The sequence below is a fragment of the Elephas maximus genome, chromosome 3 (assembly GCF_024166365.1).
Source record: "Elephas maximus indicus isolate mEleMax1 chromosome 3, mEleMax1 primary haplotype, whole genome shotgun sequence".
Taxonomy (NCBI): Eukaryota; Metazoa; Chordata; class Mammalia; order Proboscidea; family Elephantidae; genus Elephas; species Elephas maximus.
Window position 1 is genome coordinate 192,238,133 of NC_064821.1, and position 25,495 is coordinate 192,263,627.

A 25,495-nucleotide genomic window follows, 5' to 3' on the forward strand; every position below is an offset into this window, starting at 1 on the left:
GGCTGGAGCAAAGGAGAATGAAGAAAACCAAAGACACGAGGGAAAGATTAGTCCTAAGGACTAATACACCACAATTACCGCAGCCCCCACCAGACTGAGCCCACAACAATTAGATGGTGGCTGGTTACCAGCACCGACAACTCTGCCAGAGATCACAATAGAGGGCCCTGGACAGAGCGGGAGAAAAATATAGAACAAAGTTCAAATGCACACACACACACACGCATACATACACACACAAAGACCAGGCTTGCTGGTCTGACAGAGACTGAAGAAACCCAGAGAGCATGGCCTCTGTACACCCTTTTAACTCAGTATTGAAGTCACTCCTGAGGTTCACCCTTCAGCCAAAGATTAGACAGCTCTATGCTGTAGTGGTTAAGAGCTTGGCTGCTAACCAAAATATTGGCAGTTCGAATCCATCATCTGTTCCTTGGAACCCTATGGGGAAGTTCTAATCTGTTCTATAGAGTCACTATGAGTCAGAATCAGGTTTAATTTGGTTTTTTTGGTATCGGGCCAACAATAACACACATGAGGAATATGCTTTGTAGTTTAATCATGTCTATGAGACTAATGGGCACACCAGCCCAAAAGCAAAGGCAAGAAGGCAGGAAGGGGCAGGAAAACTGGATGAGTGGAAACAGGGAAGGGAAAAGTGTTGACATATCACAGGGTTGGCAACCAGTGTCGCAAAACAATTTGTGTATTAACTGTTTAATGAGAAACTAATTTGCTCTGTAAACTTTCACCTAAAGCACAATTAAAAAAAAAAAAAAGAATAAAATACCCATTTATTCAGTTGTGTGTGGATAAAAAGGAATGGGTAGACATGCTAACAATTGCCCAGTCCCATCCCACCCCGCCACTTTCTCCCGCCCCTGCATCCGAGGGAAGACTTTCAGGAGCTGTGACTTCCCCCGGGATAGATGATGTACTGTGATGGCTTTTCGTCCTCATCAGTTTTACACTGTGGAATCCTTGTCTTTCGTGTCCTCTGAAGGGCTAGAGGAGTGGGCATAGGGCTTAGGATGCCACCCCAATTGGGTGCAAGTAATGTCAAGTGCATAAATCCCTGGGTGGTGCAAACAACGTGCTCAGCTGCTAATCGAAAGGTTGGAGGTTCGAGTCCACACAGAGACGCCTCTGAAGAAAGGCCTGGAGATCTACTTCCACCAAAAAAATCAGCCATTGCAAAACCCTATGGAGCACAGCTCTACTCTGACTCACATGAGCTGGAAATCGACTCGACGGCAACAGGTTACATCCTGGCACTTTAAAGCCCTTTGGCCATCTCATTCTGGGGGAGTTCATGTTGTTTCTCTCTTCATACGTCCCAAGCAGAAAATTCTGCAGGTGACAGTGTTTCGTTGCACATTTCTGAAGAGATCTTGTTCTGTCCACGCCTTAGTGTGGCGCCCCCTGCAGGCCAGCCCCTGTGCTTTCCCCACTCTTTTCTCTCCCCAGGTGACCTCGCCTGCCTCCACTGTGCCCCCACCACTTTGCACTGTCTGGTTAGTCAGAGCCCTGGCTTTGGAGTCGCACAGACTTGGGTCTAGTTGCTAGCTCTGCCCCTTACTAGAGTGTGACCTAACTGAAACTCAGTTTCCTTTTTTGTCAAGTGAGATGAATAATAAAAAACCAAATCCAGTGCCGTCAAGTCGATTTCGACTCATAGTGACCCTATAGGACAGAGTAGAACCGCCCCATAGAGTTTCCAAGGAGCGCCTGGTGGATTCAAACTGGCAACCCTTTGGTTAGCAGCTGTAGCACTTAACCACTACGCCACCAGGGTTTTCAGATGAATAATACCTGCCTCAAAAAAAAAAAAAACAGAAAATAAAAACCGACTCTGTCTCACAGAACTGGTGTGAAGATTAAACTAGGTGGAAAGTGGTTAGCACAGAGCCTGGCACGTGGTAGGTCTATAACACACGCCAGCATTACTATTATTTACCTGCGTCTCCAGGCCAAACCTGTCCCTTGAGCTTTGGATCTGTCTGTCCACTCCACCCAGACATCTGCCCAGCTCTTCCCGCCTGTGCCATGTACTCAGCGTGACTCACACTAAATGTATCACCTTCCCTCCCAACCCTCCCTGGGTCCCTCCTCCCAATGAAGGATGTTGCCACGCACCCAGCTGCCTGGGCCAGGAACCTGAGCTTCAGGTTAGACATTACCTCCCTGTGCCCTTGGTTCAGGTTCTTGTCACAGCTTGTCAGATTTTTTTTTTTTAATTTATTGTGGTAAAACATATATAACAACAAAAGAAAAATTAGCCATTTTAACCATTTTTAAGTGGACAATTCAGTGGCATTAACTACATTGACCTTGTGCAACCATCACCACTATCTATTTCTAAAACTTTTTCATCACCCCAAAAAGAAACTGAGTGCCCCTTCAGCAATAAGTCCCTACCTCCTCATCCCCACGCCTCCCCCAAGCCCTTGGTAACCATGATTAATTTTTTTTGACAGAATTCTTACAATAACCTGCCCCTAACTGACCTCCTTTGGTGTACAAGCACTCAGGCGCCCTCCGTGTCCTCCGCACTCCCTCCGCAGGCGTCTTTCCAAATCACAAGCCTGGGTCTGTGACTCCCCAGTATACAACCAACCATTCTTCAGCTCCCGTTTGCTTCCGGGATGAAGTTCAAACTCCTTAGCTTGTTGCCAAGGGGCTTCTGAGGCTGCCTCTGCTGGCCTAGCCTCCCCTCACTTGCCTCTTTCCCTCCGGCTGGACTGAACGTGGCCCCCTACCTGTGCCTATTCTCTCGTCCCCGTGGCTTGTCTTCATCTGGTGAACTCTGCTTTCCTTTCAGGGTTCTTCTGGGCCTCACCTCCTCCCACACCCCTTCTGACTGCCCAAACTCTCTGTGCCGTAGTGCAGAGATTTTGCAGGCCTGTAAATTTTTGAAAAAGACCTTTGGGGACCAAATTAAGTTGCCACCTTTTAATTTTGTTAAGTGAGGACAGGAGTCCTTGGGTGATGCAAATGGTTAAGCACTTGGATGCTAATCGAGAGGTTGGAGGTTTGAATCCAGTCAGAGGCACCTCACAAGAAAGGCCTGATGATCTACTTTTGAAAAATGAACTATTGAAAACCCTATGGAGCACAGTTCTACCCTGACATGCATGGAGTCACCATGAGTTGGAGTTGACAGCAATTGGTTGGGTTGGTTGGGAGAAAGGACATACATTAAAAAAAAAAAAAAAGAAACCAAGCAAGCAAAAAGTAATGATTTCCATTTACCATCCCCATTATTTCATAAAGAAAGGATGCTTTAACCCCTCAAAATGGGGAAGGGCATAGACTCAGAATGAGAGATACTTTTGGCAGCCTTATACCACATAGATAGACACCGTGCCTTGGGTGTGTTTTTTCTTCCTGAGTCTCAGACCAGTATGAATTTTCTACAGACCATCCTGGGTGGTGTTGGAGACCCAGCTGAGGTGATTAATTTCTCCACAGGAGTTCCTCAGTGAGTTTTTGCATGAATGGAGGAGCAGTGATTGACTCCCCACTTGGTGGTGAGAAAAGGTGTGAAGTCAGTGAGCCTCTCAGAGTGGAATGAGTGTTGAGCTACCCTACGCCTGGCCTGCTCTGCCTGCAGGTCTCCCTGTCTCCTCTCCTGGGCCTGTGTGTGTGGCGTTGTGGTCCCTTCTGCTGTCCTTGCTCCTGGCCTCTCTGCCACCCCTAGCCTCTTCTCTCTCTCTCAGCCCGCTCCCATTTTCCCTCTCTATTGCACTAGAAAAAAAATACTAGTAGCCTATATCTTACCAGTAAACCAGTGGGCATGGAGTCAATTCTACTCATGGTAACCCCATATTTTTAAGAGTAGAACTGTGCTCCATAAGTTTGTTTTTTTTTTTAATTGTGGTAAAAATATACACAACAAAACATATGCAACTCAACAGTTTTCCACATGTATAATCCAACGACCATAGGTTTCAATGGCTGACTTTTCAGAAGTAGATTGCCAGGCCTTTCTTCTGAGGTATTTCTGGGTAGACTAGAATTTCCAACCTTTTGGATAGCAGCTGAGCAAATTAACCACTGTACCACCTAGGGACTCCACCCATATCATAACTGGCCACAATATGCAATTTAAAAAGGGAGTCAGGTGGATTTTCAACAAATATTTGTGTGTGTCAGGCTGGCGCCAGGTTTTCTTTCATGTGTGTGCTCTCGGTGATCTGTCCAGGAGGAAGCCATCTCCTTGCTTGTTGTTAGTTGCTGTTGAGTCAATTTGAACTCTTGGCAACCATGTGTGTGTAGAGTAGAACTGCTCTGTAGGGGCTTTTAAGAAATAATTTATTTTTATTTTTTAAATATTTATTGTGTTTTAGGTGAAAGTTTACAGCGCAAATTAGTTTTTCATCCAGAAATTTATACACAAATTGTTTTGCAACATTGGTTGCAATACCCACAATGTGTCAGCACTCCCCCCCTTTCCTTTTCCACCCTGGGTTCTCCATGTCCATTCGTCCTGTTTTCCTGTCCCTTTATGCCTTCTCATCTTTGCTTTTGGCAGGTGTTGCCCATTTGGTCTTGCATACTTGATCTAAGAAGCATGTTCCTCACGTGTGTTATGTTTGTTTTCTATGCCTATCTAATCCTTGGTTGAAAGATGGACTTCTGGAGTGTCTTCACTTCTGAGTTAAGCTGAACTTAAGGACTTCAGGGGTTATTTTTGGTTTCAGGTTCAAAGATTATCTCAAGGCAATGATATCGGGGTTTAGCCTCCATGGCTTCGGAAATGCTGGATTCCATGAGAATTTGGAGTTCTCTTCTGCATTTTTCCCCTTTCTTCTGGTCTCATGACAAAGGAGACAGTTGTTCATGCAGGCAGTTTGCCACACATTCCATTTTCTCCTCCTGTTCCTGACTCTCCTTCCTCTGTTGCTGCAGGCAAATAGAGACCAATTATGCCTTGGGGTCCAAAGAGTTTTCAAGGCTGTGACCTTTCAATCACCAGGCTTGTCTTCCGAGGCACCTTTGAGCCACCAACCTTTTGGCTAGTAATATTAGCCCCCAGAGGCTCATCACCTTCCTTAGAAATGACGAAACAAGGTCTAAAAGAGGCTAAGCCTCTTGACCTAGGTCACACACCTGGTATGTGATGGAGCTAGGCCTCTGCCATCTTTTATATTGAGTTTCTCTGTTCTCAAAACCCCAGTAAATAAACTCAAACCAATTCTTAAATGAACAGAGATATATTTCTCTTTTAAAAAACTAAGGTATGGTCTTTATTCATCTCTTATTGGATTGTGGTCATTCATTCATTCGATTTGTTATGGGTATAAAGTATATCTGTACTCTTGTTGGGAGTTTTTAAATTACCTTTTCAATCTCTTCTTTTTATTATAGGTTTATTTAGTTGTTCTACCTCTATTTGTGTTACTTTAGGTAGGTAGTGTGTTTCTAGAAATTTGTCTATTTTCTCTAGGTTTTCAAATTATTAGAGTATAATTTTTCACAGTGTTCTGTTATGATTCTTTTAATTTCAGTTGGGTCTGTTGTGATATCGACCATCTCATTTCTTATTCAGGTTGTTTACTTCCTCTCCTGTTTTTCTTTTGTCAGTTTGGCCAGTGGTTTATTGATTTTGTTGATCTTTTCAAAGAACCAGCTTTTGATCTTGTTTACTCTTTCAACTGCTTTTCTATTCTCTATTTCATTTAATTCTGCTCTAATTTTTATTATTTCCGTTCTTCCGGTCCCTGAGGGCTTCTTTTGCTACTCTCTTTCTATTTGTTTGAGTTGTGGGGTTAATGTTTTGATTTTGGCCCTTTCTTCTTTTTGGACGTGTACATTTATTGCTATAAATTGACTTCTAAGCACCGCTTTTGCTGTGTCCCAAAGGTTCTGGTAGGATGTGTTTTCATTCTCATTTGATTCTGTGAATTTCTTTATTCCATCCTTAATTTCTTCTATAACACAGTAGTTTTTGAGCAAGGTGTTGTTCAGTTTCCACGTATTTGATTTTTTTTTTATTCCCCTTGCTTTTTCTATTATTGATTTCTGCTTTTATGGCTTTATGGTCAGAAAAGATGCTTTGTAATATTTTGATGTTTTGGATTCTGTTAAGGCTTGGTTTGTGGCCTAATACGTGGTCTATTCTGGAGAATATTCCATGTGCCTTGGTGTATTTGGCTGCTGTTGGGTGGAGTGTTCTGTATATGTCTATGGGATCAAGTTGGTTGATTGTGGCGTTTAGATCCTCTGTGTCTTTATTGACCTTCCTTCTGGATGTTCTGTCCTTTACCAAAAGTGGTGTGTTGAAGTCTTCTACTATTGTTGTGGAGCTGTCTATCTCTCTTTTCAATGCTGTTAGAGTTTGTTTTATGTATTTTGGAGCCCTGTCTTTGGGTGCACAAACATTTATTATGGTAATGTCCTCCTGGTGTATTGACCCTTTAATCATTATGTAGTGTTCTTCCTTATCCTTTGTGGTAGATTTTTCTTTAAAGTCTATTTTGTCAGAGATTAATATTGCCACTTCTGCTCTTTTTGATTGTTGTTTGCTTAATGTGTATTTTTTCCATCCTTTGAGTTTTTGTTTGTGTCTTTAAGTCTAAGGTGTATCTCTTATAGGCAGCATATAAATGGATTTTTTTTTTTTTTACTCCATTCTGCCATTCTCTGTCTCTTTATTGCTGCATTTAGTCCATTTACATTCAGCATAATTTTTGAGAGGTACAAGTTTAGTGCTGTCATTTTGATGTTTTTTTTTTATGTGTGTTGTCAACAGTTTCTTTGTTCCACTTAATTTTCTGTGCTGAGTCGTTTTTATTAATGTATTTTTTTTTTTCATCTTTTTCATTGCTGTTGATTTTGTATTTGCTGAGTCCTTATATTTTTCTTGTTTTTTATTTTGATGTGTAGGGTTCTTATTTTCCTTTCTGGTTACCTTAGTATTTACCCCTATTTTTCTAAGTCTAAACCAATCTTTTATTTCTTTATATTGCCTTAACTTCCTGTCCATATGAAAGATCTATCACTACATTATTTAGTCTCTCTTTTTGTTTTAATGCTGTCGTCTTTTACATATTGACATCTCTGTTTCCCTATTTTCAGTGTTTTAGCTTTGATTTACTTTTGTGACTTCCCTATCTGGGTTGATATTGGTTGTTCTGACCTGTGTTCTAGTCTTGGGTTGTCACCTGATGTAATTGATTTTCTAACCGGAGGACACCCTTTAGTATTCCTTGTAAGTTATATCTACACTCTTGTAGAAAACTTTGAAATATTAATACAGGGAAAATACCCAGTGGCAGCCATTGTTAATGTTTCTTCTAGTCTTTTGTCCAATCTATTTTTTCCCCATAATTGAAATTTTACTAACTACAGGTAGTCCTTGACTTATGACATATTTGACTTACAATGCACAACATTTACGACCATCCTTTTTTTTTGTACATCTTATCTTTAGTAATATGTACTATATTACATTGTGGCAACATGTAATTTGCTGATGTCATCATACCTGTAAGTTTATATGTAATATTTCAAACCCCAAAGACAAATACAGATAAGATTTATAAAGATAAAAACTCATTGGTGTTGAGTTGATTCCAACTCATAGTGACCCTATAGGACAGAGTAGAACTGCCCCATAGGGTTTCCAAGGAGCAGCTGGAGGATCTGAACTGACAACTTTTTGATTAGCAGCTAGCTATACCTCTTAACCACTGTGCCACCAAGGCTCCATTTATAAAGATACTGATAATAAAAACCATTAATAATGAAAACAAAAAAATAAATAAAATGAAGTATTTGGTGTCAGAACAGACTTACGACAGAGTCATCAGAACTGAACCCTGTTGTAAGTCGGGGACTACCTGCAAACAGTTTTTCAGCAAGATGCCAGACCTCTGTTAAGTCCTGAGTTTGCAAAGCTGAGTGAGGTACAGTCCCAGAATAGGAAAAAATGCAGAGATAACTTTTAAAAATATAAAACAAACAAACCCATTGCCGTTGAGCCAATTCCGACTCATAGCTGTCCTATAGGACAGAGTAGAACTGCCCTATAGGGTTTCCAAGGAGCAGCTGATAGATTCAAACTGCCAGCCTTTTGGTTAGCAGCCCTAGCTCTTAAGCACTATGCCACCAGGGCTCCTTTTAAAATACAGACAAGATTTATTCCTGGAACCAGGCTGAGTTGATTTCAATCCCAGTTTTGTCCTTCACTTCTTTTTTTTTTTTTTTTTTTAATTGTGCTTTAGATGAAAGTTTACAGAGCAAACTAACTTCTCATTAAACAATTAATATATTGTTTTGTGTCATTGGCTGCCAATCCCATGACATGTCAACACTCTCCCCTTCTCAACCTTAGGTTGCCCATCACCAACTTTCCTGTACCCTCCTGCCTTCTTGTCCTTGCCCCTGGGCTGGTGTGTCCATTTAGTCTCATTTTGTTTTAGGGCCTGCCTAATCTGGCTGAAGGGTGAACCTCAGGAGTGACTTTGTTACTGAGCTATACGGGTGTTCAGGAGCCATACTCTTGGGGTTTTTCCAGTCTCTGTCAGACCAGTAAGTCTGGTCTTTTTTTTGTGCGTGTGTGAGTTAGAATTTTGTTCTACATTTTTCTCCAGCCCTGTCCGGGACCCTCTCTTGTGATCCCTGTCAGAGCAGTTGGTGTGTTGGCTGGGCACTGTCTAGTTGTGCTGGCCTCAGTCTGGTGGAGGCTGTGGTACTTGTGGTTCATTACTCCTTTGGACTAATCTCTCCCTTGTGTTTTTGATTGTCTTCATTCTCCATTGCTCCAGTAGGTGTTAGACTAGTGGAGCATCTTAGATGGCCGCTCACAAGCTTTTAAGACAGCACATGCTACTCACCAAAGTAGGGTATAGAACATTTCCTTTCTTTTCTTTTTTTTTTATTGTACTTTTGATGAAGGTTTACAGAACAAACTAGCTTATCATTAAACAGTTAGTACGCATATTGTTTTGTGACGTTGGTTACCAAACCCCATGACATGTCAATACCCTCCTTTCTTGACCTTGTTTTTATTGTTGTGTGCTCTCAAGTTGGGTTCCTTATTTGTTCTTTACTTCTTATGTAACTTCGGGCAAGTTACTTAATGTCTGTGTACTTCAGTTCCCCTACTTGTGAAGTGGGGATAATAACGGTGCCTATCTCTGAGTGCCGTTGTGAGGGCTAAATTAGTTAATTCATGTAAAATGGTTAGAATGGTGCCTGGCATATAGTAAGCGTTTAGTTATTGTTAGATGTTTTTACAAAATTGTCGTTTTGTTAAAATCACCACTGTCACTCCTGCTGTTACCACTCACAGGGGCTCAGTGAAGGCTGTTACTTCCCCCTTTTCACCCAATGTGCTAGCTGAAGTGAAGCGTTAGGAAATATAAAACACTTGAGGGGGAAGGGCTCTTGCCTAAATGGAAAAAAATGAAGACTGTTTACATTTCCTCATTCTGTATTTCACTTTTCTGTTTTGCTTCAGATATGTGCCCCCTGATGTCAGTCAAGTTCTGTAGCATTTCTGAGCCTCAGTGTCTTTGCAAAACAGGGATAGCAGTGGCTGCTTCATACGATGCTTCCAGGGTGAGGTGAGATGATGATACAGGCACATCAACAACTTGGCACTGATGTATAGTAAGCCTCAGCAAAAGTTGGTGCTATAATATTAGTAATATTTTATTAATATGCTATTAGTATTGTTTCTACCACCTGTCTGTCAGTTTGTCATAGTGGTGGCTTGTGTGTTGCTAAGATGCTGGAAGCTATGCCATACCATATTTCAAATACCAGCAGGGTCACCCATGGTGGACAGGTTTCAGTGGAGCTTCCAGAGTAAGATAGACTAGGAAGAAAGGCCTGGCAACCTACTTTTGAAAATTAGCCAGTGAAAACCCTATGGATCACAACAGAATATTGCCCGATATAGTGCTGGAAGATGAGCCCCCTAGGCTGGAAGGCACAACAGCCACAACAGTGGACTCGAGTACACCAGTGATCATGTAAATCGTGTGGGACAGGGCAAGGGTCCGTTCTGATGTACACGGGGTGGTCATCGGAGCCGACTTGACACAACTAACAATTAGTATTATTAATAGAAGTTACTTCACCCTGAGCCTCAGTTTCCTCATCTGTAGAATGGAAATTATCATTATTAATAGTGATGCCAAGTTGCTCCACTGCCCATCTCACAGGGGGTGAAATGGTCTGAATCGGGGTACCCAGAGTCATTTGGTGAGCTTTTTTAAAAACCTTGTTATTTAAGACTTAATTTTGTTCTTTATTAGAGAAATTCCATTCATTCTGTTAACATTCCTGGGTTATTAGAGATAATACCAAAATAAATTTCCCACTTGACCTCCTCTCGCCCCCCACCAGAAATCTGAGGCACGAGAAGTTAACTATCCTGCTCTGGACCACATACCATGTTGGGGTCTGAGCTGAGGGTGGAAACTCTGTGGGTCTCTCTATCTTCCCGAAGCATCTGTCTGGGTTTGGAGAGCCTTTTACAAACCCTGATGACTGGATCCCATTCCCTGGATTCTGAGGCTGTAGACCAGAGTGGGTCTAACAGCCTCCCAAATGATGCTGAGCGTGGGCTGGGTTTGGGGAACCACTGGGCTGAATGATCATCTGTAGTCAGCCATATTTTATCTCTCTCTTTTTTTTTGTTTCATCATTCTTTAGATAAGCTTTACAGAGCAAATTAGTTTCTCATTAAACAAATACACATTGTTTTGTGACATTGGTTGCCAACCCCATGACATGTCAACACTCTCCCCTTCTCGACCTTGCGCTCCCCATTACCAGCTTTCCTGACCCCCTCTGCCTTTTTTTCCTTGCCCCTAGGCTGGTGTGCTCATTTAGTCTCATTTTGTTTTATGGGCCTGTCTCATCTTTGGCTGAAGGGTAAACATCAGGAGTGACTTCAGTACTGAGTTAAAAGGGTATCTGGGGGCCAGGGTTTTTCCAGTTTCTGTCAGACCCTTAAATCTGGTCTTCTTTTGTGTGTGTGAGTTGGATTTTCGTTCTACATTTTTTCTCCAGCTCTGTCAGGGAACCTCTGTTGTGATCCCTGTCAGAGCAGTTGGGGTGGTAGCCCGGTACCATCTAGTTGTGCTCGACTCCGTCCATTTTTTCTCTCTAGTGCTACCCCATCCCTTGGTTTTAGTTTTCATTCTAGCTCCCCGCTGCCTTTTGTTCATTCTTTAGTCACCTGTGCTGTGAGTCTGGTTCTCTGCCAGGCTGGGCTGGGAGGAACACAAGGGAATGAGGACTGGGTCCCTCCCATGAATTCTAGGTCCGATTCTGAACTCTGTCACTGACTTGCTGTGTGATCTTAGACAAGTTGCTTTTCCTCTTTAGGCCTCTGTTTTTTTCTTCTGTGCAATGGGGAAGGTTGGACATTCTTTTATGCCCCCACCAATACTGCTGGTGTGTGGTTTTCTCTCCTCCTGGGAGCGGTACATTCCTGCCAGAAATTCTCCCCTGAGCAGAAGCAGGGTCACCGTCTCCTCCACCCCCTTGCTAGTCCTTTCTTCTCCTGCTCCTGGCTCAGGGAGGCATGTGTCTGTGTAAACAAATTTCTGTGATATTTTTAACTTCTTGATGGCAAAATGATGAGCTGAAAAGAAATTAAATATCTTGAGATGCAGAAATATTCCACCCTGTCCCGGTTAAGCTCCTAGTCCCTTGGGGCTGTTAGCTGCTGAGCACTGGTCCCTTGTCACTGCTCTTGCTCGGATACTTGGCCTTCTGCCACCTTGAGGGACTTCTGTAGAAACGCTGTTCCCATGGAGGAAAGGTCTTGCCTGAGTGTCTGGTCACATTCCTTCTCCTACAAGGTGGCACTAAACCTACCCAGGAGGATGAAAACTTGTTGTTTAAGTTAAATGTGTCTTTATTGCAAAAAGGCGCATAGAAGGAAACGAAAATGTTAAGAGCGCTTCCATTCGTTTTCTTCTTGAAGAGTCTTGTGAGAGTGCCTGGTCCACATTCTTTCTCCTACAAGGTGGCGCTAAACCTGCCCACGTGGATGAGAACTTGTTGTTTTAAATTAATATTTTTTTATTGCCAAATGGTGCATAGAAGGAAATGAAAGTGTTGATAGTGCTTACATTCAGTGGTGTATATTCTTCCATTTTTTTTCTTCCTGTGTGTGAATATCTATTACCACATGTCATATAATATACAATAACTACCGTAATAGAAGTGTGTTCCTTTAGAAACTTTGGGTCAAACCATATGGACTTGTTCTTGCATTTTTCACGTAGTGTATGTTGTCATCAGTCTTTTCCTACAATGTCTTTAGAGGCCGGGTTGCGTCATGTGGCTGTGTCATATCTTACATAATTTGCCCCTCGTGGTTGGATAGTTGGTTATTTCCAGTGTTATGTTCCTTTGAATAATATTGTGATAAACTTCACTCTGCTTTTAGACTCCAGCAGACAGGACCGCAGGGTCCGTGGATTGTCAGTAACAAACCTTTCTTTTGTCTACAGATGCCGAGAGTCTTAAAGCTGACACCCAGGTGTCCCCCTCCACTCAGGTGAGCTCCTGGTCTTGTCAAAGAGTCTGGACAGCAGCACCTAATGGTTAGGGTGGCACCAGGCAGAATTTGACTCAAATCCCAGCTCTGCGACTTACTAGAAATTTGACCTTTTCCAGCTTCTACAAGATAGGATAATAGCAGTTGTGACGTCGCAGGGCTGTGGTGGCCGTGTCAAGTGTCAGCAGCCCTGGCCTGACATGTAGAACCCTTCTTTGTCAGGCGGACACTGCTAATGGCTTAGCTTGAGACTTGGATTTGGTCCATCCAGACCCCCTCCCCTGTGGACTCCTGGTGTCATAATTTGTAGAAAAGGAGATTAACCTCTGAAGCTGCTTAACAAACTCTGAATAATCCAATTTCCCAACCAACTGTATCTTCTCCCGTGGGCCTTAATTCCCTCCATGCTAAGCTGGGAGGCTCAGCCACTCCTGGAGCTGGGGCAGCACAGGAAGGCTTGTGCAGATTCAATGTTGGACTGTCTAGATGCCTGCAGGAGCAGCTGCAGGTGAAGCCTAGGCCGGTGGGAGTAGGGAAACTGACACCGAGGAGGACATGCCGGCATTGCCAGGATGGTATGCCTTGTATTTGTTGCCTCACTGGATTCTTACGTTAACCCTATGAGGAATTAGAATCCCTGTTTGATGAGGGGGACTTGGTGGTTCAGTGGTAGAATTCTTGCCTTCCATGTAGGAGACCTGGATTCTATTTCCGGCCAGTACACCTTAAGTGCAGCCACCACCCATCTGTGAGTGGAGGCTTGTGTGTTGCTATGATGCTGAACAGGTTTCAGCAGAGCTTCCAGACTAAAATGGACTAGGAGGAAAGGCCTGGCAATCTACTTCCAAAAAACCAGCCAGTGAAAACCTTATGGATCACAACAATCCAATGTGCAACCAGTCATGGGGATGGCACAGAACTGGGCATCGTTGCATTGTGTATGGGGTTGCCGTGAGTTGGGGACCGACTTGATGGGAGCTAATAACAACATTTTAGGAGGGAGGAAAACTGAGGTCCAGGCGGGTTAAGAAACCTGCCCAAGGTCGCGTAGCTAGTAAGTGGTGGGGCCACCTTTGTAGTCTGTGTTTTCCCCAGTAAGTGGCAGCAGACCTGTAAGGACAATTGATGCTTCAGCGTATTTATTGAGTGTCTCCTCTGCCTTTAAGTTCTTGGTGGAAAGGCAGATGGAAAGAAATCCCACCTTGAGTAGGCAAGGCAAGGTATATATACAGTTAATACAAATAATAGTGAAAAAGTGGAGGGCGACGAAGGCTAGGTACGGGGAGGTTCATGGAGTACAGAAAGGAATTCTTTGGGTAGATCAGGAGACATTTTGAGGAGGTAGTGGCTGAGCTAGGTCCATGTCCTCAGATGACAGTAGAACCCGCAGAGCCAGGCTCATGGTGACAAATGTCTCTTCTAGGCATCAACTACCAATGATGATAGTGGTGTTAACACTCCTCCTATGTATCCTCCAAGTGCAGCAAGCCTCCCAGGTAAGGACTGGGTGTTTTTGTACATTCCTATTGTCTGAGAGGAGCCCTGGTGGCGCAATGGTTAAGTGCTATGGCTGTTAACCAAAAGGTCAGCAGTTCAAATCCACCAGCCGCTCCTTGGAAACCCTATGGGGCAGTTCTACTCTGTCCTATAGAGTCGCTATGAGTCAGAATTGACTCACCGGCAATGGGTTTTTGGTTATGGTCTGAGGGGGATAAAAAACTTGTCTCTGCAGAAAGCCTTTTCTTAGTTGGACTGGCAGAAGGCCAGTCTGACATCATGGAAAGAACCAACGGCAGAAATAGTCTTTTATTGCTTTCTATGTTCAAGTTTGCTATTATGAGTCAAGAAATAGTGAGGGGACCATAAGAAGAATAGGACAAATCAGCAAATATTTCATTCTCGGCCACAATACAAATGAATGTGCTACCCACAAAATTATTGGATCCTGAAACAGAATACGTGTAGAGAGAAATTTTTGTTTTGTGAGCCCTTGATTTCAGTGCTTCTGAATTATACCTATAACTCCCTATATCTGCAAGACCAGGAAAACTTATCAACATGGGAATCAAGGAAAATCACAGGTCCTATGTTTGTTTCAAGGAGTCCTGGTGACACAATGGTTAAGTGCTCAGGTGCTAACTAAAATGTTGGAGCTTTGGACCTACCCAGTGGCTCTGTGAGAGAAGGAACTGGCCATCTGTTCCTGTAAAGATTACAGCAGTTCTGCTCTGTCGTATAGGGTTGCTACGAATCAGAATTAACTCAACAGCACTGAACAACACGTTTTACTGTATATGTGGGGTTCATGGAGGCCAGACTCTGGAAGTTCAGTGGCTGAGCGGCTCTATGTGATGGCTCTTGGGCTTGCTGAGGAGGTTCTTGGCCTCGTTACCCTTACCTGGGCAGCTTCCTGCCTGCACCTGATGTCAGTTGCCCATGCTGCACCATCTTGACTGGAAAGCCCTACTAAAAGTGCAGTGCACCTGTGGGGTACCTGGGGCTAAGCTCTGTACAGCTGGGGACTCAGAGGGAGCTCAGCCTGTCCCTGCTCTCAAGGAGTCACAGCCAGCAGGCAGGCTCTGACAAAACATAACAAGCAACTGTAGTAAAGGGTGGAGTGTGGGATGTGCCAAAACGGAGACGTAGATAAAGCAAAGTTGGAATTTAGAGATTTAAGAGAGCATATTCAGTTGGGGAAATCACAGAAGGTTCATGGAGGAGGTGCCATTTGAAATGGGCCTTGAATAATGTGGTAGGATGGCAGGTGGTTGGGGTGTGTGAGGCCTGCTGTGTCATAGGAAACCTCGAGTCTTCTCCCTCCACCCTCATTGACTTTCTCATCTAGGCCCATGTCTTTAAAGACCTTCTATGGGCTGATGACTCCTAAACTTATATCTCCATCCCTGATCTTTTCCCTAAGTCCTAGACTTATGTAGCATGTCTACTTGAATACCTAGTAAATATCTCAAACTCAACATGTCTAAAACAGAATGTTAGATGTCTCCTGTGAAAATCAAATCAATTCCCATTTCTCTGACACTAAATGTGTCAATCAGTCCAAATCAATTTGTTATTAACTCTGTTCCACTTTTGTTCTAACGCTGGCTGCCCATGCAGCACTTCTTCCTCTGACCCTAAATACTTGGAGCTGGGTCAGACCTCACAAGTTAAAGGGCTCACTCCTCCAGATGCCAAGTCTGCCCAAGACCTCACACACCAGCTGCAAGCTTGTGGTCTGCATGACCTGCTGGTTACAAATTTGGGATTTTCCCACTATCCCCTCAGGATACCAGCTGTCAGTTCAGGGGTTCCCAGGGCTCTGCTCACTTCTGACCTGCTGGCTTCTACTACTCCCTTAAAGAAATTAAAAAAACAAAACAAAAAAACCAAACTCATTGCTACCCAGTCGATTCTGACTCATAGTGACTGTATAGGACAGGGTAGAACTGCCCCATAGGGTTTCTGACGAGTGGCTGGTGGATTTGAACTATTGACCTTTTGGTTAGCAGCCAAGCTCTTAACCTTTGTGCTACCAGGGCTCCACTACTCCCTTGGATTTGGTAATTCTCTAGAATGACTCAGAAACACAGGAAAATGCTGAGCTTATGATTACAGTTTTATTGTAGCAAAAAGGATACAAATGAAGAGGTCTGGGACAGTTCCCAGTGTGGAGCTTCCATGTCCCAAAAAGGGATGTGCTACCGTTCCACGTACTACCCTCTCACATGCATTGATGTCTTTCCTCAACCAGGAAGCCCATGGAGCTTCTGTGACCATGGCCTTTATTGGGGCCTCTTTACCCAGTCATGATTGATTGATCATGCCTCACAGGGTAGCTCTTTCTGGCCTGGCCAGCCCTTACCCAAGGGTCATCTCATTGACATAATCTGTTAGGTAGATGTGGTCTGGAGGCCTATCAGATACTTCAATCACTGGGGAGATTCCAAGGTTCTAGAGGTTATCTCTCAGGAACAAGGACAAAGACCAAATTCATCAGGTAGTTAAATTCTTTGCCCCTCACCTCCCTGCCTCTCCATTGCAAGTCTGTCCTTCTCCATCTTCCCCCTCATAGTAACTGGCCCCACATTTGCTGGGTTGCTAAGGCCTCTGGTATCAGCAGGCTTCCTCTCCTACCCCTCATCCCATACCCTGTCCTCATCCCATACCCAGTCCATCATTTGCACCTTGAGACATGTCCAGCAGTGACCACTTCTCAATACCTCCACTGCCAACACCCTGGTCCAGCCACTGTTGTCTCATCCGGTAGGACTTCTCCAGGAGGCGCCAACTAGTCTGCTAGCTTCCAGACTTAACTTCCAACTGGCTGTTTTCCAAACAACAGCCAGAGTAGCTCTTAAAACACAAAGCCAAGCTCTCACTTGTTCAACACTGCCTCCCTCAGAGTAAAAGCCCAAAATCCTAACAAAGCCCCCAAGCCTCTATGGGATCAAGCTTCCCTATCTTTTGACCTTCCTTCTCCCTTTCACTCACTGTGCTCCAGCCACACTGCCCTCCTTGTTCTTCCACACATGCTCTGTCTCAGGGCATTTGCACTTGCTGTTTTCTCTGCCTAGACACACACCCTTCCCCAACCTCTACTTGGCCAGCCCCGAACCATCTGGATCTCTGCTCAAAAGTCCTCTTTTCAGGGAGGTCTTCCCTTACCACCCATCTAAGACAGCTTCCCCCCCATCGCTCTCTCCCCTTCCCGTGCTTAATTTTCATCATTGCACCTTGTCGCTGCTGACATCATGTTAAATGCTTATTGTTTGTCTGTCTCCTTGACTAGAAGGTAAGATCCAGGAACTTTACTGTTCCCCAAGGGTTAGAATAAAGGTTGGCACATGATATAGGTACTTAATAAACAGTTGCTGAATGAATGAAGGAACAAATATAAAAGGTGATGAACTATAAGTAAATTACCAAGCCAAACATTCTGCTTCCATTGCATGTCTGTCTCTGCCAAGATACATGGGGCACATCTGGAGAGACCTGTCTTTGCAGTGAGTGCTCGTTTGTCAGCCAGGACTCATTGCGATGCTTGCATACCCATTAACAGTGGGTACCTTTGGGACAGAAGAGCCTGAATCCCGAGTCCATGTGACTGCAAGTATTTGCATTCCCAGCAAAAGGAGAGGATGATGGTTTTGCTTAGAGGTACTCTCTGTCCAGCCCAGAGTTTCTCTCTAGCAACAGTAGGGAGGGTCTTCCGGTCAGAGGACATGGCTTCTTGTGAAGCTGGTTTGTTCTTTAATTCATTCAACAAAATATTTTGGAGAGGCTGCTTTGTGCTGTGTGAGCAGCTGGGAGTACAACAGTGAAAAACGCACCAGTGGTTCCCGTGTGCAGGAAGTACAGTCTGGAGGTAGAGCTGGAGAAGTAACCAGGAGGGGCTCTTACCCAGCTGGAGGTGGGGTCACTTCTCAAAGGCATCTCCTCATTTGAGACTCGAAGGCTGAGTAGGGACTGGACAGCAAAGGGGTGCAGCAAAGGTGGGAAAAGCATTCTAGGCAGATGGAACACGTGTGGAGAGGCCTAGAAGAAAGAGAGAGCAGCATGTTGGAGAACTAAATGAAGCTTATATGAATGGAAGTTGAGTACCAGGTGGGGAAGCAGGCAAAAGATGACACCCCAGTAGAGCAGACTGGTTCCGAATACTTGGGGATCTTATTTAAAGCACCTGAGCCTCCCAGACATAGCTCTTGGTGAAGCTGCCATCAGCGAGGCCCCCGTAGTCTTCTGACTCTTGCACCCCTTCTGTGCCTTTGAGGGCAGGCTGAGCGCCACCAGAAAAGCCATTTTGAAAGTGAGTGGGAGTCTGTGGCTGGCTGCAGGAGCTGAAAAGCTCTGTGCTTGAGGTGTATTTCTTGTCAAGTGGTAAATCTTAGGGTCTGTCAGATTATGCTGAGGGTGGCTCTACTAGAGTTGGCTTGGCCAGAAAATGGGCCAGCTTTTCAAGTGGGCTTTTGTTTAGCAGAACTGTTTCCTTCTTGGGGGGTGAGGTTCCTTTGAGGTCTCTGGCAAGCACCAGCTGAGTGGTTTTCTCTTCCTTTTTTTTTTCTTTTCTGTAGTGCAAGATTCTTCTTCAGTACCATTGCCCACATTCCTGGTGGCTGGAGGAAGCCTGGCCTTCGGAACGCTTCTCTGCATTGGCGTTGTGATGAGGTGAGATGGATCCTCGGGGGATGGCTCTGTGGTATTCTCACATTTCTAATCTAGCTTTCCTTTGCTCATTCAGTCATCAGACATTTACAGAGCGTTCATCATTCATTTATTCATTCAACAAACGCATACACCCAGCACTTACTATGTGCCAAGCCTTGTCTTAGGTGCTGCAGGAATCAACGGTGGGTGGGATAGATAGAGCCCCTGGCATCATGGTTGTATGAAGAAGACAGACACTGAGAGGTAATGACTGGTGTGATGAGAGTCACAAAAAGAACAGCCCATGGCAAGGAGCACTGACCTGGCGGTATAGGGGGAATAGGAGTTGGTCTGATGGAGTAGGGAAAGAAGAAGTCTCCGGAAGAGAAGTCCAGTATATAATAGAGTTTAGAGTCTATGCGTATGTATATGAGGTACAGTACAGGAGGAGGAGTGGGGAGAAATGGGACTGGTGAGGTAGGTTGGAACTAGGCCATGAAAGGCCTTGGAAAAGAAGTAGAAGGATTTTAGACCTTCTCTTGATGGTAATGGTTGTCCGTTGGAGAGTTCTTAGAAAAACCTGATTAGGTTTGCAATATTAAAAGATCACTCTGCATGCAGTTTGGAGACTGAATGATAGAGGTAAAAATGGATGTTGGTAGCCCAGTCTAGAAGAGAGATAATGGTAGCCTGTGCTAGGATGGGGCAATGGGGTTGGAGAGCCCTGAATGGCTTCAGGATATATTTTAGATATAGAATTGACAAGATTTGATGGCAGATTAGATGGGGAAGATGAAAGAGAGGTCAGAGTCAAGGATGACCCTCAAGTTCGGGCTTCAGTAACTAGGCAGACAGTGATGTCATTCCCTAAGATTGGAAACACTGGAGGAAGAACAAATCTGAGTGAGAGACGGTGCTCCCGCTGTGCAATTTTGTGAGTCTGAGGTGATTGTGAGAACACCCAAGGGAACGTGTTTGGTAGATAATTCAGATCATCTTCAGCATGCGATGGGAATGGATAGGATGAGGAGGGCAGAGGGCCTATGACAGAACCCTAAAATACAGTGTGAGACACCCCACAACAGAGGGAAGTACCCAGTTAAATCCAAGGGGACTGGCCAGACCCCTTGGAATATTCTATGTCTCAATACATGCAGACGTAAAGGGGCACCTTTAAATTCCCTATCCTAGTGCTCTTCTTCCTGCCGTGGTTAGGAAACACCTTCCAGGCTGAGTTAGTCCCTGGTAGCTATAGAACCGTGTCCATTTCCTCCCAATCTCCCGCTCTCCATTCTGTCATTAGTTTTGTTATTCATTCCTAAATTTGCAGAAAGTCAGCTGACCGTACCCCTAATGATTGGGCAATCCAGAAAACTCCCGGTGTGCAGGACTTGGCTACGGGAACTTGCAATTTTGCGTATGTCGAAGCCCAAATCAGGCTGAGCCTTTTGGACAGTTGCGAGTTATGATGATAATAGCAAGTGAAGAGAAAACTGTACTTCTTCCTTCTTTCCTTCCTCTACCCTTGAGTGTAACTTTCAAGGGACTCCAGCTGTTGATTATGGGAAGTAACCTTTGAGGATGTTTGGGAAGGAGAGTAAGACCTTGGCAGAGAGCTTCCCATGTTTTAGTTCATGGATCCTTACAGTGGCCCTAAGCTAGCTCAACCACCAGGGGTGATCTGGGATGGAAGATTAGCAAGATGACAACTGAAACTGTGTTCAGGGTGACTCCCACTTTGCTTTTTCAATGAAGTAGTAAACAAGCTGCCCAAAGAGTGTGCAGAAGATAAGGATCCTAAAGAATGGAGGTAGCTCCTCGGAGGAGCTAAGGGCCCACTTTGGACCAGAGATGGCCCACATCATCATTGAAGAGTCTACTTATTGCCTTCTAAGGGATTCTTTGCCTCCCCATTGGCACACACTTCTGTGTTCTATTTCTGTTTCAACATCATTACAGCTTCAACAGGCCTTGCTCATCACCCATCATAGAGCCCTTAGAGGTGCTGTCATGATTCCATTTTACAAATGAGAAACCAAAGCTGAAAGCTGTGGAGTGATTATAGTTAGTAAGGATCAGGACCAAGATTCAGATCTAAAGCTCATGCTCTTTGGGTAGGGCCTTAGGGGCTATCTAGTCAACTTCTTTAATTTTATTTAAGTTTTGAAAATTTAATTTAATTTTAAACATGAGAAACCATTCCCTGGAGGTAAAATGACATGCTCAGGGACATGTGGCTTCTGAATAGCAGACCCAGGTCTAGAACATATGCCCTGAGAGTCCCAGCCTGCTATTGGCCAAGAGACAGGCCCAGCTTCTCTGACTCTATTGGTTCTATCACGCCACCATTGGCACTGAACAAGCAGTGCCATCTTGGTGTGCTATTAACCACTAATAAAGAAGCATTAATTTAAATGTACCATTGCAAATGGTTTGCCATTTTCATGAGTGTACATCACAGGCCACGGTGCACATCACAGACCTAGTTCGCTAATGCGCTGATGGTGCTTGGACACTGGCTGGTTGCTAAACAACCAGAGTCCCTGGAGGCACAGACAGGGCAGGTGAGAACATATCAGTAACTTATTTTCTAGCCTGGTGAGTTTTTGTTTTCTCCCATCTAAGGAACTATTAGGCAAATTTATTTGGAACAAGGCCAGTTATTTCAAGTGATGAAAACCCTGCCATTCCCAGAGTCCTTCATGTCAAAGAAATCTAGAGATACTGTGGGAGTCTAGGGGTGCAGAAATGGCCAAACCACGATGGCTGTCGGGATGACCACATTTACAACCAGCCGAATGTGAGAGGCAGGTTGAATTCATCTTGCCAGTCCATAATACTGCATAATACTTTTAGCACACTTATTTTGTGTCTCAACCAAAGCATAGCGTTTTCCTAAATTTTTTCCAACAAAAACACACGCATATATGTAAAAAACCAAACCCATTTTTGTCAAGACTATAGACTCCTAGCAACCCTATAGGACAGAGTAGAACTCTGCCCTATAGGGTTTCCAAGGAATGGCTGGTGGATTTCAACTGCCAACCTTTTGGTTAGCAGCCAAGCTCTTAACCACTGAGCCAGGGAGCCCTGGTGGCATCAGCGGTTAAGCGTTGGGCTGCTAACCAAAAGGTTGGCAGTTCAATTCCACCAGCTGCTCCTTGGAAACCCTATAAGCACTAATTTAAATGTGCCATTGAAAAAAGTTTGCCATCTTCGTAAGTGAAATGTTAGAACTTCCAGGGACCAATTCTCCCCACCCTATTCCCTGTCCCTCACCAGCTCTCTAATTTTACTCCGGCAGGCACTGGGAGAATAGTATTGTTGTAGCACAGAATTACTTTTCTGCATGTTGGTCTAGAATGGACTTACACAATTAGGTGAGGGCTTCCTATGCCTCTGATTTGAAAATCATTTTGTATTGGACATTGTGTCTCATTCCAGAATTTTACAATCACGGATTCTCCCATCTTCTGTACGGGCAGGGGGGGTTTGTGGTGTCCAGGGCCACGGAAATGGCTGGGTTCAGTGGGAAGCTTCTGTGGTCTTGATGGTGGTGGGAGGGATGGAGGGGCACTTCTCACAGGGCCTTGGTTTCTACATCATTTTTTTTTTGAAGTGTGAGGGTTATTATGAGTTTTTTAAAAAAATTGTTTTGGTTGCAGAACCTTTTTTTAAACAAAACTTTATGAAGCCTAAATATGTAAAAAGGTGGAGGCTGAGGTACAAATGAATTCTGACAGCTCAGCTGCTTTTTTCTGCCTCATTCACCGTACCCTGTCCAGCCCCCAGGCCCTGCTCAGACCCTCCACCCAGGGCAAGGCAGTGCCAGGTGTGGGAACTCCCATGCCAGCTGGCCTCAGAGGTCCCTTTGAGCCTAATGATTTTTAGAAAGAGTCTTTATTTTCTCCTCAAAATATTTAAAAGGAAGAAAAATTCACCCTTCTCAGTTACCCAATAGTTTCTTGAGAAAAACTGAAGACAGAGACTGCTTTCAATATATTGATTAAATGAGGTCAATGAGATGTTTTAAAAATTATAAGTTTTTTATGGTTATTATAGTCAAGTTGCTAAATACTGAAAAAATAGAAAGGAGGGAAAAAAATCATATAATATCCAAAGATAAAACAAAACAAAAAAAAACTGAACCCGTTGCTGTCGGTTCCGACTCATAGCGACCCTATAGGACAGAGTAGAACTGCCCCATAGGGTTTCTAAGGAGCACCTGGTGGATTTGAAACTGCCAACCTTTTGGTTAGCAGCCATAGCACTTAACCACTATGCCACCAGGGTTTCCATCCAAAGATGGCCACTGTTAAGTTTTAAAATTTGCATGCGATTTAAGTATAACAAACATACAGCAACGTGCACATGTCATAAATGTACAGCTTGTGAATTTTCATAAAGGAATATACTCATGCAGTCAACACCTCCCACATCAAAAACACTTAACATTTTTTAAAATACTTTTTTTTTTAATTGTGGTAAATAGACAGGTAACAAAACATTTGCCATCTCAGCAATCTTCACATGTACAGTTCAAAAACCAAACCAAACCCAAACCTGTTGCCATCAAGTCGATTCCAACTCATAGCGATCCTATAGGACAGAGTAGAACTGCCCCATAGGGTTTCCAAGGAGCAGCTGGTGGATTCGAACTGCTAACCTTTTGGCTAACAGCTGAGCTCTTAACCACTGTGCCACCAGGGCTCCATGTACAGTTCAGTGACATTAAATATGTTGATCTTGTTCAACCATCACCATTAATGGAATTAACCATTAACTAGTTTTTTCATCACCCTTAACAGAGGCTCAGTATCCCCCATGAAGAACACAACATTTTGGTAAATTACCTCCAAGACGTTTTCCTCCACGTAGTTTCTGGTTTGTTTTTATGTAGCTGTGATTATCCTGTATCTAGAACTCTGAATCCTGCCTTTTACATTTATTTAACATTATAGCAGAAGCCTCTCCCCTCCCCGCCGTATAGATTCTCTGTAGACCTCACTTTCATTAGCTGCAGCCTGCTCCATTAGGCAGATGTACCCAAGCTCATTTCACCAACCTGCTATTATCTAGTATTTGGGTTATTTTGCTTTTATAAAAAACACTGTAATGAACATCTTTGTGCCTGAAGCTATATCCATAGCTCTCCTATTTCCTTTGGGTGTATTCCCAGCAGTGGAATTCCTGGGTCAGAGGGTCTCTGCATATTTTGAAATTCATGGAGTATAATAACTTTTTCCTTGGCCCTCTCTGGGGGAGGAGAATTCCGCTCAAGGACCCAGCATAGCTCCAGTAAGCACTCCTACTGGGTTCTCTTCCTGTGTAGTATCCTCACAGTGAAGCCCTAAATAACATTCTGCAAATTGTTTATTCCATTTGGATACCAGGCTAAGGGCCAATGACAGATTCGGAGCCAACTATCAATTATTTATCATAACAAGGACAGGAATAGCCCGCCGATATAAAAAGGAAAATCCCCAAACCTTGTTTTTGACATTGGTTTCCCCTCCGTTCCCACAGCCCTTCCCAGGGTGGCTGACATTTGATGGTTTTGAAGGCGACCACCTTGCTCCCAACTTCAGGTTAATAGGCAAAAAGCTGGCCTCACAATGGGAAATAGAAGGAAAGGGATGAGACTTGGGGCCCTGACTGCCCCAGCACAGTTGAAGGGCCCCTTCAGGAAGAAGACCTGACTGTACCTTTGGAGATGGTATCACCATCTCATCTTTCTCTGGGCTGTCAAGTGACTTTATGCAGTTGCTGAGCCCTGGCTTTGGGCCCGGAGTCGAGCACTGTGAAAGAGGCAGTGATCAGAGAGATGTCTATCTCCTTCCTGTTTAACATTGACTTTCCTGTCAGATGACTCATTTGTGCCCAAATGGAGCCCACGGCAGAGTCTGTGAGAGCTCACCCACATGGTAGTAGTGGGTCCAGAGGTGCAGGGAGAATTGGGGAGGGTGGAGATACTGGAAGCAAAAGGCGCAGGAGGGCTGTTGAGCGAGCAGTGCAGCCCTTTCTCCGGTGTTAAATTGTTGTTGTTCTTAGGTGCCATCGAGTTGGTACAGCGCTGTATACAACTGAACGAAACACTGTCAGGTCCTGCGCCGCCACTATTCTGTTAAGTGGTGATCGCAAATTACCTGCCTGCTGCCAGCCTTAATTTGACTGAGGCCCATTTTCCTTCCTCACTAAAAGATTACTCTCTGTTTTTTAAGTTAATCGATGTGGGGCTTGTGTTAGTTTTCTAAAGCAGCCATGACAAAGTACTGTACACTGGGTGCCTTAAAACGACAGAAATTTCTTCTCTCACATTTTGGAGGCCAGAAGTCCGAAAGTAAGGTGTGGCAGGGCCGTGCTCTCTCTGAAGGCTCTTGGGGAAGGGAAGATCTTTCCTTGTCTATAGCCCCAGGTGTTTTCTTGGCTTTTGGCGGCATAACTCCAATCTCTGCCTCTACCTTCACATGACTGCCTTCCCTGTGTGTGTGTCTCTCTCTCTGTGTTTGCATTTCTCTCTTCTTATTGTAAGAATATTAGTCATATTGGATTAGGGCCCAACCTATTCTTTATGACCTCATGTTAACTAATTTCATCTTCAAAGACCTGTTTCCAAATAATGTTACATTCACAGGTGGGGGAGAGGGGTTAGGACCTAGCATATCTGTTGGGAGAACACAATTGAACCCATACCAGGGCTGGTGATGTGTATGTAGTGGGCAGCCTCTGGAACAGGGTGAATTAAACTGTCAGTGCTGTAAAGGGATACTCATGCCTATGAGTACCTCTATTTCTCCTATTTGTAAATTGGACCAACAATGT

General features: G+C 44.1%; 1 protein-coding gene across 3 annotated transcripts in view; it reads left to right on the top strand.

Moving 5' to 3' along the window:
- IL6R (interleukin 6 receptor) overlaps positions 1-25,495 on the top strand; it is a 59,553-nt gene that overhangs the window by 30,774 nt on the left and 3,284 nt on the right. For 2 of the 3 annotated variants that reach the window (XM_049880636.1, XM_049880637.1), the window contains exons 7-9: positions 12,483-12,529; positions 13,953-14,025; positions 18,601-18,694. In XM_049880636.1, the coding sequence (XP_049736593.1) occupies positions 12,483-12,529; positions 13,953-14,025; positions 18,601-18,694 (214 nt within the window). The remainder of the gene's footprint in view (positions 1-12,482; positions 12,530-13,952; positions 14,026-18,600; positions 18,695-25,495) is intronic. The other variant, XM_049880639.1, reaches the window with a different exon arrangement.